This window comes from Felis catus, chromosome A2, assembly GCF_018350175.1.
Source record: "Felis catus isolate Fca126 chromosome A2, F.catus_Fca126_mat1.0, whole genome shotgun sequence".
NCBI lineage: Eukaryota > Metazoa > Chordata > Mammalia > Carnivora > Felidae > Felis > Felis catus.
Genome location: NC_058369.1, coordinates 71139501 through 71160795, shown reverse-complemented (window position 1 = coordinate 71160795; position 21295 = coordinate 71139501). Strand labels below are relative to the sequence as shown.

The window sequence follows — 21295 nt, the reverse complement described above, 5'->3', positions numbered from 1 at the left end:
CAGTTCTAGCAGTGTTTTGGTGGAGTATTTCAAGTTTTCTATACAGAGCATCATGTCATCTGCAAATAGTGAAAGTTTTACTTATTCTTACTGATTTGGATGCCTTTGATTTCTTTTTATTGTCTGATTGCTGTGGCTGGGACTGCCAGTGCTATTTTGAATAAAAGTGAGAGTAGACATCTTTGTCTTGATCCTGAACTTACTGGAAAAGGTCTAAGTTTTCCCCATTAAGGATGATGTTAGCTGTGGGCTTTTAATATATGGCTTTATTATGTTGAGGTATGTTCCTTCTTTTTTTAATGTTTTTTTAATTTATTTTTGAAAGAGAGGAAGCATTAGCGGGAGAGGAGCAAATAGTGGGGGACAGGATATGATGCATACTCTGTGCTGACAGCAGCGAGCCCTATATGGAGCTTGAACTCACAAACCTTGAGACCATGACCTGAGTTGAAGTCAGAGGCTCAACTGACTGAGCCACCCAGGTGCCCTGAGGTATTTTCCTTCTAAACCTACTTTGTTGAAGGATTTTATCATAAATGGATGTTATTCTTTGTCAAATGTTTTTTCTGAATTTATTGAAATGTACATATAGTTCTTATACTATCTCTTACTGATCTGATGTATTATGTTGATTGATTTGTGAATATTGAACCACCCTTGCAACCCATGAATAAATGCCACTTGATTATGGTGACTTATTTTTTTAGATGTATTATTGGATTGGGTTTGCTAGTATTTTGTTTAGGATTGTTGCATCCATGTTCACCAGGAATATTGGTCTGTAGTTCTCTTTTTCAGTTAGTCTTTATTTGGTTTTGGCATCAGGGTAATGCTGGCCTCATAGAATGAGTTTGGAAGTTTCCTTCCATTTATGTTTTTTGGGAGTTTGAGAAGAAAAGGTATTAACTCTCTAAATGTTTGATATAATTCCATCTGAAGCCATCTGGTCCTGGACTTTTGTTTGTTGGGAGGTTTTTGATTACTGATTCAATTTCATTGCTGCTTATCACTCTATTATAATTTTTTATTTCTTCCTTTTCATTTCTGGTAGGCTATGTGTTTCTAGGAATTCATCAATTTCTTTTAAGTTGTCCAATTTGTTAGCATATAGTTTTTCATAATATTGTCTTATAATTGTTTGTATTTCTGTGGTATTGGTTGTTATTTCTCCTGTCTCATTTGTTATTTTATTTATTTGAGTTCCTTCTCTTTTTTCTTGATTTAAATCTGGCTAGAGGTGTAATTTTATTTTATTTTATTTCCCAAAGAATCGGCTCCTAGTTTCATTAATCTGTTTGATTGTTTTTTAGTTTCTGCATCATTTCTTTCTGCTCTAATTTTTATTATTTATTTCCTTCTGGTGGTTTAAGGTTTTATTTTGTTTTTCTTTTTCTAGCTCCTACATGTGTAAGATTAGGTTGTTTATTTGAAATATTTCCTGCTTCTTGAAGCAGACCTGTATTGCTATAAACTTCCCTCTTAGAACCACTTTTGCTGCATCCCAAAGGTTTTGGCTCAGTGTGTTTTCATTTTCATTTCTTTCCATGGATTTTTATGTCTTCTTTGATTTCCTGGTTGACCCATTCATTGTTTAGTAGCATGTTGTTTATCATCCATGTATTTGTGGTATTTCAAGATATTTTTCTTGTGATTGACTTCTAGTTTCATAGCATTGTGCTCAGAAGAGATGCATGGTATGACTTAGATCTTCTTGAATTTGTTGAGGCTGGCTTTGTAGGTTAATATGTGATCCATTCTGGATAATGTCCCATGTGTACTTGAAAAGAATGTTTTAGGATAGAATGTTCTGAATATGTCTGTTAAATCCATCTGTTCCAGTGTGTCATTCAAAGCCATTATATCCTTGTTCATTTTCTATTTAGATGATCTGTCCATTGATGTAAGTGGGGTATTAAAGTCCCCTATTATTATTGTATTATTATCAGTAGTTGTGTGTTTGTTATTAACTGTTTTATGTATTTGGCTGCTTCTATGTTGGGTGTATAAATATTTGCAATTGTTATATATTGTTTTTGGATTATTCTATTTACCATTATATCATGTCCTTATGTGTCTCTTGTTACAGTCTTTGTTTTAAAGTCAATTTTGGCTGATATAAGTATTACTACTTCAGCTTTCTTTTGACATCCATTCACAAGAAAGATGCTTCTCCATTCTCTCACTATCAATATGAAGTTGTCTTTAGGTCTAAAATGAGTCTCTTGTAAGGCAGCATATAGATGGGCCTTGTTTTTTTTATCCATTCTGTCACCCTGTGTCTTTTGATTGGAGCATTTAGGACATTTAATTTCAGCATAATTGTTGATAGATATGTACTTATTTTCATTACATCATTTGTTTTGTGGTTGTTTCTGAAGATTTTCTCTGATCCTTCCTTGCCTTTCATGGTTTGCCGATTTTCTTTAGTGATATATTTGGATTTCTTTCTCCTTATTCTTTGTATATTCGTTAGTGGTTTTTACTTTGTGGTTCCCATTAGGTTTATACATAACATATTCTGCATATAGCAGTCTATATTAAATTGATGGTTGCTTAAGTTTGAACCCATTCGTTACTCTCTCCATGTTTTAGTTATATCTTGCCATTTTTTTGCATCATTTGATCTTGTGACTTCCTTGACCTACTTTTTACAGAAAAACTCATTTTTTACTGCTTTTTTGTTACCTGCCTTTATACTTTCACTTTTGGTCTTTCCTCTCCACTCAAAGAGTCCCTTTTAATATTTCTCACAGGGCTGGTTTAGTGGTCATAAACACCTTTAGTTTGTGTTTGGGAAGCTCTTTATCTCTCCTATTCTTGATGGTAGCCTTGCTGTATAGAGTATTTTTGGCTACATATTTTTCCTATTCGGCACTTTGAATATATCATGCCACTCCCTTCTAGGTTGGAAAGTTTATGCTGAAAAATCCCACACTAGCTTTATGGGTTTTCTCTTGTATGTTACTGTGTTCTTTTGTTTTGCTGCTTTAAAATTTTTTTCTTCATCACTATATTTTGCCAGTTTAATTACAATATGTCTTGGTGTAGATCTGCTTTTGTGTACTTTGGTGGGGGTTCTCTGTGCCCTTTTTAAATATTTATTTATTTATTTATTTATTTATTTTATTTATTTATTTTGAGAGAGACAGAGAGACTGCATGGGGGAGGAGCAGAGAGAGAAGGAGAGAGAAGCAGGCATGTGTTCAGCATGGAGCCCAAACTGGGGCTTGATCTCATGACTGTGAGATCCTGCCCTGAGCTGAAATCAAGAGTCAGGCTTTTAACCAACTGAGCCACTCAGGTTCCCCTCTCTGTGCCTTTTAGATCTGGATATCTGTTTCCTTCCCCAAATTAGAGAAGTTTTCAACTATTATTTCTTCAAAAAAAATGTACTGCTCCCTTTTCTCTCTCTTCTTCTTCTGGAACACCTATAATATGAATGTTATTATGTTTGATGAAATCACTGAATGCCCTAAGTCTATTCTTATTTTGCATAATTATTTTTTCTCTCTTTTGCTCATGTTGATTACTTTTCATTACTCTGTCTTCTAGGTTATAATATATTCTTCTGCTTCTTCTAGCATGCTGTTCATTACATCAAGTGTGTTTCTCATTTTGTTTATTGAGCCCTTTGTCTCTGCTTTGTTATTCCTTATCTCTGTGTTAAGTATCTCACTCATGTCTTCCACTCTTCTCAAATCTAGTGAGTATCCTTATTACTATTACTTTAAATTCTCTATCAGGCATGTTACTTATCTGTTTTGCTTAGATCTCTGGCCAACGTCCTGTTCTTTTGTTTTGGATAAATTTGTCTGTCTCTTCATTTTTGTCTGCCTCTCTGTGTCTGTTTCTGTGTGTTAGGAAACTCATCTGTCTTCTGCTCTTGAAAGTAGTTACTTTATGAAGAGATCCTGGAGTGCCTGCAGTTCAGTGTCCCCTCTGCACCCAAACTTGGCACTTCGGGAAAGTATCCTATGCGTGTTGCTTATGCCCTGCTGTTGTGTCTGAGTCACCTTTCCTTTCAGTGCAGTTGTCTGCACTGACTTAGCCTGTTGTGGTCTGTGCTTGTTCTCTTTCCTGTTAGTGACACCCAGGTAAGCCAGCTCTGAGTGGGCATGCTTATCTGGAAACTTGGGAGCAAGGTGGCAGTGTCAGTAAAATTTGCACTGGGCTGCTGGCCTTATGTCAAATCCCCTGGGTTGACTTGGGTTGTGAGGCTGGGCAGGGCACATGGCAATGGCTGGGCATGGCTAGGCACTTTGGGGTGGCTGGATGAGGTGGACAGAAGCAGCTGGGCACCCAGCGACTGGACAGGTCATATACCTGGCTTTAACAAAATTTGCCCTGTTCCCAGGGCCAAAGCTAGCAAGCTTTGAGTGAGCGAGTCCTCAGGAGAACTCTTGGGTGTGGTGCACTGCTAGCAGGTTACATAGCAAGTACAGCACCACTCCTTACCCCCACAGATGGCCTTGTGTTTATGCTGGGGGGCAGGGGAGGAAAATGACACCTGCCAACTTCTTCATTTTCAAAAAAATCCCCCAACATACTCCAAAATCAGTATGAACAGAGCTGTCTCCCATTTGTCTCTGGTGCTGCATAAACTGCCATTTTTATGTTGCCTCTCTGTGTGCAGGCTGTTGTCTCTTTAAGGGCAGCAACCCAGCTGCCACTCACCCTCCTGGCTTGCCCAGTGCTGAGTCAGCTGACTTTTAACAGTCCAGGTTCCAAGTCCCACTGATTATACAAAGCCATGGAATTCAGCCCCTCTGGTTTTCCAAGCCAAATGTTATGGGGATTAGTCTTCCCCAGTGAGCTCCCTGGTGCAAGAATCCATGTCTCTGCCCTCTCTAAGTGTGCAGCTCCCTCCCTCTGTGGGCGGCTTCCCTTCACCTTCCTGATCTTCCTAACCTTTCAAATGCAGCTTCTTCTCTATATTTAGTTGTGGAGTTTGTTGTGCCAGCCTTTGGGTCACTCTCTAGTTATTTACTTGTATGTGGATTATATCTAGTTGTAAACGTTGGATGGGGAGAGTTCAGGGTCCTGCTCCACCATCTTCCCAAGCTCTTTGAGTAGTTCTCTATCATAACTTTTAAACTTAACTGAATATTATACTTCTGCCAGGTCTACTACCATCATGGCATACTGATGTCTCAGATACTACAGAAGCCTTGCCAATCCCTCAAGAGTGGAGGCGGAAAAAGCCAACAATTTTCTTGTTTGCTTAAGTGATACTATGACTGAAGTAAAATAACCTGTACTTTCTGGATACATTCCCCCAAAATAAAAATTACATTTGCAAACATACGTATTTATACAGGCAGAAACATCAGTTTTACTCCACTTTGTGAATGAGCTGGTACCCCTGCCCACATTGGAAAACAAATCATGTGCCAGGCAAAAGCAACCAAAATAGGGAGACTTACTTCAGGGCCACCATGGGCCTACGAGAGTTTAGGATGTAAACTTCATCTTCTGGAATGGCAAGAACACTGAGTGGAGCCTAGGTTGGATTTTGACCCCTTACTTAACCCATAGTTGGACACCCTATTGTAGGATATATCTGAACAACTATACAAGACAGTTCTGTGGATCATAAATGCTGATCTGGCTGGCACATTTGAGAAGAGTAACTTATATGTGCTGACCACCTCATGTATAGTAGGCCTCACACATTATTCCATTTTCTCTGTACAACAACCATGTGTGAAACAACATATACAACGTTGGCAATGATGTTGCTATTCTACATAAAGATTAAGGCTTGGAGAGTCTATGTAACTCGCTCTATTAATGACAGGTAAGTCAAGAATTGGACTTCTATCTATTTGATCCCACATTCCTTCTTTTTCTTTAGATTGCTTTCTTAAAGTTCTGTTACTACACACATAATTACTACAAATAAGCAATACAACTATTATAGCAGGGATTTCTGGTGTTAAAACTTTGAGATTTTTGAATGATTATTATTTTATCTAAAAAGAGTAGAGAAAGATGGAGCCACTGTCGGCTTCCTTAGATGAAGTATCTGACATAATAACCAACAGCTCTTTCATATTACTTGGCCTTTGAACCTTGATACTTTTCTCAAAAAAGAGCAATAAAAGTTAAAAATGTGCCCATTTCTTAGTCTATATTTGAGTCTATTTTAAAAGTCATGTGATATCAGGCCATGGAAAATTTGTGTTCTATATGAAGAATTAGGACCCATCAGGACACTATACCTGATCCTGTGTTAATAATAAGGCAGTGGAGTCAATTAAATGAAACTAACAGCTCATTAGTCATTTTTCAACAGGTCTTTTTGGAGGATCCCTACATTATATTGCACTGTAGATATAAAGATCAATAGTACGCAGTCTCCTTCTCCTGGAAAAACTTAGTGTGGGGTTAATCAAACAGATCAATTTAATGTAACTGTCACCAAAATCAGAGTGATGTAGCATAGAATTTGTAAGATGAAGTGATTTTTAAAAATCCATACAACAGGGGTGCCTGGTGGCTCAGTCAGTTAAATGTTTGACTCTTGATTATGGCTCAGGTCATGATCTCATGATTAGTGAAATCGAGCCCTGCTTCAGACTCTGAACTGACAGTGCAGAGGCTGCTTGGGATTCTCTCTCTCTCTATCTCTCTCTGCCCTTCCCCCACTCATACTTTCTCTCTCTCAAAAATAAATAAATGAACCTTTTAAAAATCCATACAACACATCATTTATATATTATTGTGTGTGTTTTAACATTTGTGAGTGACTTCTCTTCACACTACATACCTAAAGAAGAAGAAATTTTACATAATTCAATTTCTTTCAACTTTGAGTAGAAAATCATTTTAAGCTATAGGAGATACTTATTTAGGTTAAATAAAAGGAAGATTCATTATTAATCAAGTTGCTAAATACTGGAACAGACAAAACACTTGCTTTAAAACAAGTTGTTTGGAAAAAAAAAAAACACCTTTGCCAGCAGTTTAAGAAGATTAACATGCTTTGAAATTTTCCATGAATTCTTGACACAAAATATGCACTAGTCTGTTCACCTAGCAATAGGATTCAATACAAGATTGTACATAATTTTACTGATCTATTTTACTTAAGGGCATTGGGCTAATTTTGTTTGAAAAGGAAAGCTAGTGGTGCCTCTTCTGAATGCCTGTTATCTAAAATTTCATTGCACCCAACTGTGCTTGAGGTGAGGCCAGTCACCCCTCCATGCTGATCTCACTGGCACCTACAAGCAGAGTACCTCACATTCTGAACTGCACTGGCCCAGTGGGGTTGTGTTGCTATATAGGCTCACTGCTTTATTCAGTGTTCCTCCGTGATCCCTAACCTGCCTGTCAGGCTGAAGCAATAGTAGATCTGGGTGAGTATATCTAACAATGTGGGGACAACTGTGAGGTGCCTTGGAGAATATGGAACTAGGTTATAAGATTGTCCACCAAGAGCTTAAAAGGCAATTAACAATAATGCAAAATGACTACAGGGGAAGAATGACTCAGGAGGGAAATGGAAAGTATTGACATATCTAAAGTATGGACATATCCACTAAAAGGTGAGCACCCAGGTTTTATCCAGGCAACAGGAGGTCTTAGCAACTACAGTTCAATGAATAAAAAAGAGTCAATATGTTGGCTGATCAAAATTTGATGAGGGGCACCCGGGTGGCTCAGTCGGTTAAGTATCTGACTTTGGCCCAGGTCGTGATCTCACTGTCCATGAGTTTGAGCCCCGCGTTGGGCTCTGTGCTGACAGCTCAGAACCTGGAGCCTGCTTCAGATTTTATGTCTCCCTCTCCCTCTGCCCCTCTTTGCTCACACTCTGTCTCTGTCTCTCTCTCTATCTCAAAAATAAACATTAAAAAACTTTTTTTAATTTGGTGAAAAATGTTTAATCTCACTATTAATCAAATACATGAAGTAAAAATGGACACTGTCTTAAACTCATATTTAATTGATAATGCTCAATATTGACAAGGTTCCCATGAAATAGTCAGAGCTACATTTTCTGGTGGAAGTGTAAAGTGCTTTTTGGAAAGCAGTTGGGCCACAAGAAGGGAGAATCCTTAAAATATTTACATCTTCTTGGGCACCTGTGTGGCTCAGTTGGTCTTCCAACTCTTAGGCTCAGGTCATGATCTCATGGTTCATGAGATCGAGCCCTGGGCCCCATGCTCAGTGTGGAGATTCTCTTTTTCTCTGCCCCTCCCCCACTTGTGTACACACTTGTTCTCTCTCTCTCTAAAAAAAATTCACATCTTCTAAGGAAGAGTATTGTAGTATTCATCTTCTATGTCAAGAAGCCTTTCTATCTATCTATCTAGTTAGGTTTACAGATAACAGAAACCCCAAAACAACAATGGAAAACAATATAAATGTTATCTGCAAGGGAGGCTCCAAAACATGATACTTCAGCTGGACATTACTATCTAAAATAAAATTGAAATTCTGTCATTCAGGAGGAAAGGGAGAATGGGTGTTTGGGTAGGTAACCAGCAGGTTTTGCTCCCTTATCCTAGGGAGCAAAATTGAACTTCAACATAATTTTCAAAAAGTCGTTCATTTTTAGGGAAAAGCCCAAATTTCCAAAATTACAGGAATATTTACAAATTACAAATCGATTCAATGATTCTATAAAACAAAGAATGTTATCAACAAAGGTTTGATCATTGAACCTGTTTGTTTAATGTTAATTTTTAAAAATGCAGTTTCATTGCATTATTATTTTATGACATTACATATACTATTAAAATTTATACCCTCAAATTTGCATAAAAACACTCAGAGAAGAAATTTTATACTTTTCTTCATTGAGTTTAAAACTAGTAACTTCTGTAGTACCTGAGTGGCTCAGTCCATTAAGCGTCGGACTCTTGATCTCAGCTCAGGTCTTGATCTCAAGATTGTGAGTTCATACCCTGTATTGGACTCTGCAATGGGTGTGAAACCTACCTAAAATGAAATAAAACAAAACCAATCATCCATAATCAGATGGGATGGATGCTGAGAAGTTGAATATTGAATTTCACTTACAAAGAGTAATTTTTGCTGATACATTTTTAGAAAGACATCAGACCTGTCCATAGGGTCACATGTTCAACAAGTGTCATCAAGTGTGGCCTGCCTGGCTCATGGGAGGAGTTCAGTGGCAGTGTCCGGGGGTGTTCCTCTGGAGATGGTTATCTCTTCCTGGGTTATACCTGGCTTCTCAGTACCATTTGATTTTTGTCTTTCAGCCGAAACTAAGATCTGCTTCAAATACTACCATGGCGTGAGTGGAGCCCTGCGAGCCACCACCCCCAGTGTCACGGTCAAAAACTCTGCAGCTCCTGTAAGTCCCATCTCTTCCTCTTTTTCAGAGCTAACCCTGGTGCTTTTTCACTCCCATTTCACTCATGTGTGTGTGTGTGTGTGTGTGTGTGTGTGAGTGTGTGTGATTATAGTGATAGATTATAATACGTAGTTCGATAGAAATTATCCAAAGGTAAACTTATTAAAATCACACCACTTTTTGTTTGAGGAATGTTAAGCTTAGATAGTGAGATGTTTCTAGTAGGCTCATGCATAATGTCTGTGAGTAACAAGTGTTTCTCTGGAATACATTGTTTTTAATTCCTTGCGTTTAAGGATTTATATTTTCATATGTCTCGATTTCTTCTTAGGCCTATAAATAAATTTCTGGAATAACATTTATAATCTCAGATTGATTTTGAGCATAGAACGAGAAAATGGTAAGCCTAGAAAAGACTGGAATCTCTGGTCCTTTTTCCCTTTATATGAACGAAGAAAGTGCCTGAAGTGCCCAAGGAATGTACCTAAGCTCACACAGTTAGCTAGTTGCAGACCAGGGACTTAGGTCAAATCTTTTGTTTCTTACTCTCTGGTTTTTCTGAGTATTCTAAGAATAGCCGCCGTTTTCTCCTAAATTACAGTCTGGTTTGTATCTCTGTGGTGCTTCTTTCCTTGGTTCTCAATACATCTACTTACAAGTGGCATTCCCTTTCCTTTTCACATGAATTAAAGATTACTCAGTGGAGGAGGCTAACCAAAAACCAGTAAGGACTTTGTTGGGGTGGTATAAGTAAAAAAAAAAGTTTGTTTCTTCTATGTGAAAAAAGAGAGACCGAGAAAACTTGAAATGAAATATGAATTGCCCAGAAAGAACTTTGCCTCCAAAGGACAACATTTCACTGTTTCACAAGTCAGTTCTTCAGTGTGCAGAAGAAGAGTGAGTCGAGTGTGCCTCTGTTCAGGGAGGTGGTGCAGAGCTGGACACTGGCCAGGGAGGGGGGTCTCAGGACTCCTTGTCAGGGGATACACAGCAAGAGGGACGGTAGAAGGGGAGGGACCATCCGCACCTCTGACCCATTGTACCATTTTCCCCTACACTAACCAGGCAGATTGGAGGATGGTATTGCCATATTACTGGGTAGAACAGGAAGGTAAGTATGGCAATTTGGGAAAGTATCCCCAGGTGCCACACCCTCCTCTCTGGGCCCATTGTGTGTGGGAAATCCTCAAAAGAAGGTGCCTGGGGAAGCGAAAGAGGCCCTGACACAGGCCTCCAGTTGTCAAGGCAGTAGAGTCAGCTATATCGAGGCAGTGAATCTGGAGCTGGGGCTGCACTGACCCAGAGGCGAGATGGGCAAAGCAGGGAGGCACAGAACACACAGCAGACCGAGAAGAAAAAAGAGGCTGGAAGTGGAGTCTGCTGACTCGGGAAAAACCTTTCAGATGCAGGCTTGGCTGCCTTTTGCCACAGCACAGCATGTCATGCAATTAGGCAGCTTCTTTCCGGATACACTGATTTCTCAGCCAGGATGGACCGTGCCCAGTGATGGACAAGCCTTTTTGGCTCAAGGCTGGAATGGGAGAAGAGCTCCTAATCTGCCTCTGCTCGGAGTACTACTGTGAGTGAGCTTGGCCAACCCTTTAATCTTTAGGTAAGCCCTTTTTGGAGAAGGCTCTCTGGAGCATTTGGCTTCTCTGAACTCAGCCTACTGGAGACTCCAGCTGTAATCTGTTTCTCAGACCAATGCAAACTGCAATCACATCATCACAGAGATGTGCAGTATAAGCCTAAAAGAAAACAAGGTGCCAACTACCTGGAATACTGCCTGGATTGCACAGTAGACAAGTTTTACAAAATGGGATAAACCGTCAACAAACAAGTCTTTCCAGGGACTGCCGACAAGAAACAAGGATGATGTCTGAGAAGAGGAAACATCATGTGAGCTGCTTCAACCTGCTATTTGACAGAAAAGTTCAGGAGATTGCATTGATTCTGAGTCAGCCCTGACCTCATCTTTGTTATTTAACCCGTGTTACCATTGCCTGTACTTAAATATCAGACACCTTGGAATACTTGGACACGTTGCTGTCGTCCTGATGGCCATCTCCATAATGATTTTCTCACATAAATCAGTAGACACTTGAGTTGCCGCTTTTATATATATTCCACAGACAACTTTCATTTCTCTTCTTAATCCCCACACATGTGAGCGCCCGATCATAAGGCCAAGTGATGCCAAGGACAGAGAGAAGTCCTCCCGCTGCCGTGCTGGACGTCCTTTGCGTTGGGAGCATGCATCTTCCTGCAGACAGTATTTTAACATGCAGTTGAGTTTTATAATAGTTAACCTCATGGCTCTTACAGCACAGTGCACTCTTTAGAGGAGTTTCACTTGCCTTATTTTAGGGGATTCACAGCACATCTGTGAGACAGGCAGGAAGTGCCATTTTGGTTATGTGACCCTTTGGCTATCTGATGATCGAGTTGGAATGAATCTCGGTTTAGTTACTCATACAATCTAGCAGCCTTCTGGATTAAATAAGTATTTACAGTCTGGTCTAAGGCCTTGTGCACACTGTTACTAAGGGGAAATGCTATTCAAGTTTTCCAAAATCATTTTGCCGAAGAACTTTGAGTATCCATTTTTAAGCGAGATCTCTGGTGCTGCACTAATCTCTTAGGAAAAGTTGGCTGTCAGTGGCCGTTGTGTCATGCCCCAAGGGTCACTGAGTTAGTTGGTGACAAAACAGTATGCTGAAAGTAAAGTTTTTTGTAAAGGAGGAAAAGATGTCAAATGCCCATCTAGTATATAATCAGTGCTTTGATGTTTTGAGCACAGAAGATTCTCAATATGTTTTCATTCTTTTTCTCATTTCCTCGTTCCCCCTTATCCTTTGTCTTTGTCTCACTGAAAATTGTTGAAGTCCCAGTTATATGTTTTTTAAAGTTTATTTATTTATTTATTTTGAGAGAGAGAGAGAGAGAGAGAGAGAGAGAGAGGGAGAGAGAGAACAGGGGAGGGGCAGGGAGAGAGGGAGAAAGAATCCCAAGCAGGCTCCACACTGTCAGCACAGAGCCCAATGTGGGGCTCGAACTCACGAACTGTGAGATCATGACCTGAGCCAAAACCAAGAGTCGGATGCTTAACCAACTGAGCCACCGAGGTGCCCCAAGGTCCCAGTTATGAAAAGAGGTTGTCACCTGTCTTTATCTTTCCAAGGCTCTTATTTATGTATTAGTCCTAACTGTTTATCAGAAACTATGATGAGTGAAGGGGTATAGAAATAATGAAATATAAGTCCTGATATTGAGAACTCATGGCTATTCCATGATGATTTATAAATACTGTTTGAAATGCCTGGTGCTGGGGTATAAAAACCCACTGGGCTGGTGTATAGAGAAGGCAGTGAGAAGATGCCTGCAGCAGCTGGGAGAGCTTCCAGAGGAAGTGGCATGCGGGCGGCATGAATGGGATCTGCCAGGCCTGGGAGGGAGTAAGGCACTGGCAGAAGGAACGGCATGTGCAGAGGCATGTGGGGGTATGAGGTGCCGCAGGCCTAGCAGAGAACGAGACCTACTGTGTGTTAGGTCTGAAGAACATACACCTTACTTAATTTTCACCATACAGCACCCTGCATTTTGTTTCTCATACTGTTTGTATGTCATTGGGAGCACCTCGCATATGTTTTCTGTTTTATTCTATTTTCTGTAAAAAATTGTGCTCACAATAAGCTCTTTCTCTCAGCACTTTTGTTACTTTTCCCTTGTGCATTACAGTCTCTTTTATAAGCCTCATGATATTTTTTTTTCTCTCCCTCTTTATACATCGAAGGACAGAAATCTCTCCATACCTACAAACTGCCAAAAGACAGGGAAGATAAATTGTCCTTAGCTCAGCACACTGGGAGTTTTGCAGCTTTTCCCTTCAGGTCTGTGCCTCCACAGTAGCTTTTCAATCTGCCTTTCCCTCTTTGTGGACCAAGTGGGCATCCTCTAATGGGGACTGCTGGAGGGGAGAGAGCTCTCCCTCCGCCTGCTGGGTTCTCTATGGGACTGAGATTCCGATGCAGCTTGTAGCTCTTCTCAATGTATGTTCAGAGTCCTGAGCACACTGCTTGCCACGCCTACTTTCCAGGACTTTCCCTGAAGAGTGTGTTTCCTTGCACCCAGCAGTGTGGAGGCCTAGGGATTGTAGCCTCCGGATGCAGAAAACAAGTAGCTGTTGGAAGAATAACTGTGGCAGGATCAGGAGGAAGGGTACAGGGAGTTGGGGAAGGGCCACCAGAGTGAAGGGCAGGCAGAGGATGTTATACCCCCTTAACTGGGCCCTGCTGTAGATGGTTCCCAGGTTTACATTTAGACCAAGAATGTATTTTTAAAATGTTTATTCATTTATTTAGAAAGAGAGCATGTGCGGGCAGGAGAGGGGCAGAGAGAGGGAGGGAGAGAATCCCAAGCAGGCTCTGCACTGTTAGCACAGAGCCTGATGTGGGGTTCAATCCCAGGACTGTGAGTTCATGACCTGAGCCTAAATCAAGCAACCAACCGAGCCACCCACACACCCCGACCAAGAATGTATTTCTTACTCAGTCTTAATCAAAATTTTAATTTGTGGAAATTCCATCAGAATTTTGTTATTCTGGATTGTTCATATCCTTAATTCGCATTGCTATTTTCTAGCTACCTATTAGTGTTTTCAATGAGAGATTGGAAGTGAATATATCCATTTCTGCTCCTTCTTCTATCACTGTTTTTAAAATTTTTATTTACTTTATTTTTTAAATTTATATCCCAGTTAGTTAGCATATAGTGCAACAATGATTTCAGAAGTAGATTCCTTAATGCCCCTTAACCCATTTAGTCCATTCTCCCTCTCACAACCCCTCCAGTAACTCTCCATATTTAAGAGTCTTTTATGTTTCTTCCCCTTCCCTGTTTTTATATTATTTTTGCTTCCCTTTCCTTATGTTCATCTCTTTAGTATCTTAAAGTCCTCATATGAGTGAAGTCATATGATATTTGTATTTCTCTGACTGACCAATTTCACTTAGCATAATACCCTCTAGTTCCATCCACATAGTTACAAATGGCAAGATTTCATCCTTTTACATTGCTGAGTAATACTCCGTTGTGCATATATACCACATCTTCTTTATCCACTCATCAATCGATGGACATTTGGGCTCTTTCCATACTTTGGCTATTGTTGATAGTGCTTCTGTAAACATTGGGGTGCATGTGCCCCTTCAAAACAGCATACCTGTATCCCTTGGATAAATACTTAGTAGTGAAATTTCTGGGCCATAGAGTAGTTCTATTTTTAATTTTTTGAGGCACCTCCATACTATTTACCAGAGTGACTGCACCAGTTTGCATTTCCAACAGCAGTGCAAAAGAGATCCTCTTTCTTGCATCCTCACCAACATCTGTTGTCGCCTGAGTTGTTACTGTTAGCCATTGTGACAGGTGTAAGGTGGTATCTCATGATGGTTTTGATTTGTATTTCCCTGATGATGAGTGAAGTTGAGCATTTTTACATGTGTTGGTTGGCCATCTGTATGTGTTTTTTGGAGAAGTGTCTATTTGTGTCTTTTGCCCATTTCTTCACTGGATTATTTGTTTTTTGGGTGTTGAGTTTGATAAGTTCTTTATAGATTTTGGATGCTAACCCTTTATCTGATATGTCGTTTGCAAATATCTTCTCCCATTCCGTTGGTTGCCTTTTAGTTTTGCTGATTGTTTCCTTCACTGTGCAGAAGCTTTTTATTTTGATGATGTCCCAATAATTCATTTTTGCTTTGGTTTCCCTTGCTTCTGGAGACATGTTAAGAAGTTGCTGCGGCCAAGGTCAAAGAGGCTTTTGCCTGCTTTCTCCTCAAGGATTTTGATGGCTTCCTGTCTTACGTTTAGGTCTTTCATCCATTTTGAGTTTATTTTTGTGTATGGTGTAAGAAAGTGGCCCAGGTTCATTTTTTCCATGTCGCTGTAGAGCTTTCCCAGAACTACTTGCTGAAGAGACTCTTTCTTCCATTGGATATTCTTTCCTGCTTTATCAATGATTAGTTGGCCATACGTTTGTGGGTCCATTTCTCTCTTCTGTTCAATTGATCTGAGTGTCTATTCTTGTGCCAGTACCATACTGTCTTGATGATTACAGCTTTGTAATACAGCTTGAAGTCCGGGATTGTGATGCCTCCTGCTTTGGTTTTCTTTTTCAAGATTGCTTTGGCTATTCAAGGTCTTTTCTGGTTCCATCCAAATTTTAGGATTGTTTTTTCTAGCTCTGTGAAGAATGCTGGTGTTATTTTGATAGAGATTGCATTGAATATGTACATTGCTATGGGTAGTACCGACATTTCAACAATATTTGTTCTTCCTATCCAGGAGCATGGAATCATTTTCCATTTTTTTGTGTGTCTTCTTCAATTTCTTTCATAAGCTTTCTATAGTTTTCAGCGTATAGATTTTTCACCTCTTTGGTTAGATTTATTCCTAGGTATTTTGTGGTTTTTTTGTGCAACTGTAAATGGGATCGATTCCTTGATTTCTCTTTCTGTCACTTTATTGTTGGTGTATAGGAACGCAACCGATTTCTGTGCATTGGTTTTATGTCCTGCAACTTTGCTGAATTCATGAATCAATTCTAGCAGTTTTTTGGTGGAATCTTTTGGGTTTTCCATATAGAGTATCATGTCATCTGTGAAGAGTGAAAGTTTGACCTCCTCTTGGCCGATTTGGATGCCTCTTATTTCTTTGTGTTGTCTGATTGCAGAGGCTAAGACTTCCAATAGTATGTTGAATAACAGCCCATTCATTCTTTAGTAGGATGATCTTTAGTCTCCAAGTATTTATTTTCTTTCCACATTTTTTCTTGTGGTTGATTTCAAGTTTCATAGTTTTGTGATCTGAAAATATGCACAGTATGATCTCGATCTTTTTGTGCTTGTTGAAGGCTGATTTGTGTCCCAGTATGTGACCTATTCTGGACAACATTCCATGTGGACTGGATAATAACATATATTCTGCTGCTTTAGGATGAAATGTTCTAAATATATCTGTTAAGTCCATCTGGTCCAGGGTCCAGTGTGTCATTCAAAGCCATTGTTTCCTTGTTGATTTTCTGTTTAGATGATCTGTCCATTGCTGTAAGTGGGGTGTGGAAGTCCTCTACTATTATGGTATTATTATCAGTGAGTTTCTTTATGTTTGTGATTAATTGATTTATATATTAGGGTGTGCCACATTCAGAGCATGTTTACAATTGTTAGGTCTTCTTGGTGGATAGACCCCTTAATTATGGTGTAATGCCCTCCTTCATCTCTTGCTACAGTCTTTACTTTAAAGTCTAGATAGTCTGATATAAGTATGGCTACTCCAGCTTTCTTTTGTTGACCATTAGCATGATAGATGGTTCCATCCCTTTACTTTCAATCTGAAGTTGTCTTTAGGTCTAAAGTGGGTCTCTCATAAAGAACATATAGATGGATCTTGCTTTCTTATCCATTCTGTTACCCTATGTCTTTTGATTGGAGCATTTAGTCCATTGATGTTTAGAGTGAATACTGAAAGATATGAGTTTATTGCCATTATGTTTCTTGTAGCGTTGGAGTTTCCGGTGGTGTTCTCTGGTCCTTTCTAGTCTTTGTTGCTTTTGGTCTTCTTCTTCTTCTTCTTCTTCTTCTTCTTCTTCTTCTTCTTCTTTTTCATCCGTTCTCCCCTCAGAGAGTCCCCCTTAAAATTTCCTGAAGGGCTGGTTCAGTGGTCACGAACTCCTTTAATTTTATTTGTCTGGGAAACTTTTGGTCTCTCCTTCTATTTTGAATGAGAGTCTTGCTGGATGAAGAATTCTTGGCTGCATATTTTTCTGATTCAGCACATTGAACATATCCTGCCACTCCTTTCTGGCCTGTCAAGTTTCTGTGGATAGGTCTGCTGCAAACCTGATCTGTCTTCCCTTGTAGATTAAGGACTTTTTTTCCCCCTTGCTGCTTTCATGATTCTTTCCTTGCGTGAGTATTTTGTGAATTTGACTATGATATGCCTTGTTGATTGTCCATTTTTGTTGAATCTTATTGGAGTCCTCTGTGCTTCCTGGATTTTTATGTCTGTGTCTTTCCCCAGGTTAGGAAAGTTTTTCACTATGATTTGCTCACATAACACTTCTACCCCTTTTTCTCTTTTTTCATCTTCTGGGGCCCTATGATTCTGATGTTGCTCCTTTTTAATGAGTCACTGATTTCTCTAATTCTTAAATTGTGCTGTTTTGCCTTAGTCTCCCTCTTTTTTTCTGCTTCATTATTCTCCATAAGTTTGTCTTCTGTATCACTGACTCACTGCTCTGCCTCATCCATCCTTGCTACTGTGGCATCCATTTGATATTGCAGCTATTATAACATTTTTTATTTCATCCTGAGTAGTTTTTACTTCTTTATCCCCACAGAGAGGGATTCTAATCTATTTTCAACCCCAGCTAGTTCTCTTATTATCGTGATTCTAAATTCTGGTTCAGACATCTTGCTTGTATCTGTGTTGATTAAGTCCCTGACTGTCATTTCTTCCTGCTCTTTCTTTTGGGGTGAATTCCTTCATTTCATCAGTTTGAAGGAAGAAAAGGAATTAATAAGGTAAAAAAATTAAAATTAAAAAATTAAAAACAACACATACAAAAAAAATCAAATAAATGATGCTAGATCCTAGGTGTGTTTTGGTCTGGTTATTGAAAGGAGCTTGATAGATTAGAGAAAAAAAGGGGAGGGGGAGGAAAAAAAGAAAAACAAGAAAAAACTTTAAAAAAGGAAAACACTTGAAAATTCCAGAAAATGAATACAGTGAAATAGAATAAAATGAAATGATGGAAACAAAATAGACTTTGAAAAATTTACAAAAAAGTAAAAAATATAGTACAAAAAATAAAGAAAAATATTGTTAATAAAAATTGAAAATACAAATAAATTTTTCTCTTTCTGTATTCAAGAAAAAGAAAAGAAATGAAAAAGAAAAAAAGAAAATTGAATAGATGGATCAGTGAACAGACTGAAATACAATTGGATTTACATCATTTTTCCCTAGAAGTCAAACTATGAAGCACTTTATAGTCCATAAACTAAGCAGGCAGAGAGATTTTTGGTGTTCCTGAAGAGCAAGATTGGCACAGTTGGGAGGGGCTTAGTGTAATGGCTCCGTTCTCCACTAGATAGTGTTGTTTAGCTTACTGGGGTGGACATGTGCAGGAGGGGTGAAAACGGCATCACCCAGCTACCCAGTCTCTAGTATCAGAACTCTGTGCTCTCCCCAACCAGCAATCCCGCACCTGTTCTTTGTCTCTGGCTTCCGTCCACTCCCCACTTTTACACTGTCTGTGACCAAGCTGTCAGGTTGCCAGGTGGCACCTCCCTCCTGAGTTTTATCTTAGATGTGGCTGTATTTCCCAACCCCTCACTTCTGAGGGACTATAGCTTTGACCCACTCAGATCCTCTGGGGGATGGTCTCACCAAGCAATGGCCAGGTGCCAGCTGCACCCAGGAATGTTTGCAGGACCGTGCTGCCACCAATGCCCAGAGACTGTGGCTGGGTGCCAGCTCACCCCAGAAAATGTTCACGCAATCATGTAGCAGCAGCATTTCAGGAAATGGAAAATCACAACACACATCTGGCACCAGGCTTCACCCTTAACAACCTTGTTCCAGCACCAGCAAATGTAGTTGTTCTTTGGAGTCTGCTGGGACTGGGTGGCCACACAGCTTCTGCCAAATGTCCGTCCAGCAGTGGAACCGCTTCTCCTTGTGTGGCCTGTGGACCACCTGGACCCCACTCTGCTCCAGGGGATTCACCCTTCCCACCAGAGCACCACCAGATACTGAGCTGCAGAGTTTAAGACTCTGTGCTCCCCCTGTTTTCAGGGTCTTAATAGAATTTAAGCCTTCTCCTTTCTCCTTTCTCTCTTCCTTGTTCAGTCTCTGTGGCTGTTTCCATTTTTCCACTTTCTTTCCAGCTGCTTTTGGGGGGGGGTGCTTTTCCCACACTCTCCCCCCATCTCTGTCCTCTCTCTGCAAACAAAAACTGCTCCCTTCCCTCCACGGCTTCTCTCTCCCCCACTTCATTTCTCTGCGCCACGTACCTGCTGAGTTCTATGGTTCAGGTTGTGCAGATTGTTGTATTAATCCTCAGATAAGTTTTCTAGGTGTGCAGGATGGTTTAGTGTTGATCTGGCTGTATTTCATGGACACAAGATGCAAAAAAACTTCCATGCTATTCCACCATCTTGCCTCCTCCCCTTCTTCTATCACCTTGATCCAGTGTCTCTGCAACCAAGATTTTGATAACAATTGAACAGCAGAAAGTCCAAAGCAAAGTTCTCTGCCACAACACTGAAATGTATTTCCTTAAGTTCATGTTCACAGATTTATTTGCTTTGTCAGATTCCTAAAGAGTTCACATTCTCCTATTTGAAAAAAAAAAACAACTCAGTAGGCCATTTCCCTGGGAATGTAGGGTAAGTTAGTACTCTAAAAATAAGATCAGGTTGAGATTTTCCTTCATAGACAGTCTGGGTCTTCTGCAATGAACAAACAGGTCAAAAGCACCCAAAGCCTAAGTCATTAAACTTGGTTCTAGTAATATTTGTCTTGGGAATTTTAAAAGCAGATTTTTCAGAAAAATATTTTAAATCATTAAAAATAACTATAGAACAATTCCTTTCAAGTTACCAAACCTCCTGGCCAAATAGTTGCAAAATTAATTCATAGGCAACTGACTGGTAAGACCAACTGTAAAGAACTGTTAGACATAAACTGATAATCTGGAAGGCATGTTAGTCTTATAGTAAATGATCTTGTGGTTTATGTGTGGCAGAGATTAAGTGGCAAGCCTAGGTGCTGATAGAAATCATTGTGATAAGCATCAGTTGCAATGTATCATCAGTTCGGGGTGAAGGTCTCCCAGCTTACCAAAGAGCCCCCTTCATCCTGTGTGTCCACTTGGAGTCTCAGCTTCACCTTTAAAGTACCAAAAAAATTAATGGAGGAGCACATAGTTTATCCTCCCTTGTTAACTGGGATGGACAGCACTGCTCTACTGGAGAGGTCTTGGCATTGGATCTGGGAGAGACTGGGCAGAGGATCTCACAGTGCCCAGGCACAGGCAGCCTTGAGCAAATCTTAGGACGGAAAGAAACAGGGCCTTCTGAGGATTTAGTCAGAATTGAGCCTTTTATGATCTCACTAGACTTGTGCCCTGCAGTCATATTCTTAAATCTGCCCTCTTTTCCAGTTCTGGTTCTGGAAACCTGGCCCCATAGCATTTTGAGAAGATGACATGATGTTTATTTTATGACTTGTATTTTAATAATAGCCATAGGATCCTTTGAAAATTAATTGTTTTGTTTGTTTTCTCACTAACACATCCATAATTTATTTTTGTAGCATTTCACCAGTAGCTATCCAACCAGGCACTAAAAGAGAACTTCATCAATAATCCTATGATGAAATGCAATTCCAAGACTTAGTTCCTAATAGTCTGAAAATCAGTTTCTAAATGAAAGAATCTCAGTTATGCTAGAAGGGCAAGAAGCCTGAATTAGACTTACAGTATTCTAATTTTTCATTTCTTTCTTTCACATATATGCCTATTAGCCTTTGTTTAGGAGACAGCTTAAGAAAACATTTTGATTTGTATAGTCTATAAATTAAATGCTACTGATAAAAGAGAATAAATGTAAACTTAAGGGCTCCAGCTAAAACCACACACATGATTTATTTACATGCAAAGGATCAGTGTTACCCAGACATTTACTAGTGAGCTATAGAATGATTTTATAAGGGAGTATTTTACAGGATTTCCTGACTATTTTAACTTTAAAGTCTATCTCTATTCCACAAAGTCTAGGGTGCACTGGGAAAGGAGTTTCTCAGGGGAATAGGGAGAAGTTGATGGTCAGATGTTTTTTAAACTTTTGACTCACTGAGCGCATTTGATGGTTAGATATTGGCATAACATATCATTTGTTTTCT

The 21295-nt window shown here is 39.6% G+C and overlaps 1 protein-coding gene across 7 annotated transcripts in view; it reads left to right on the top strand.

The window, feature by feature from the left end:
- HECW1 (HECT, C2 and WW domain containing E3 ubiquitin protein ligase 1) overlaps positions 1–21295 on the top strand; it is a 421784-nt gene that overhangs the window by 215086 nt on the left and 185403 nt on the right. For all 7 annotated transcript variants that reach the window (XM_019825270.3, XM_045052189.1, XM_006929092.5 and 4 more), the window contains one exon: positions 9231–9325. In XM_019825270.3, the coding sequence (XP_019680829.2) occupies positions 9231–9325 (95 nt within the window). The remainder of the gene's footprint in view (positions 1–9230; positions 9326–21295) is intronic.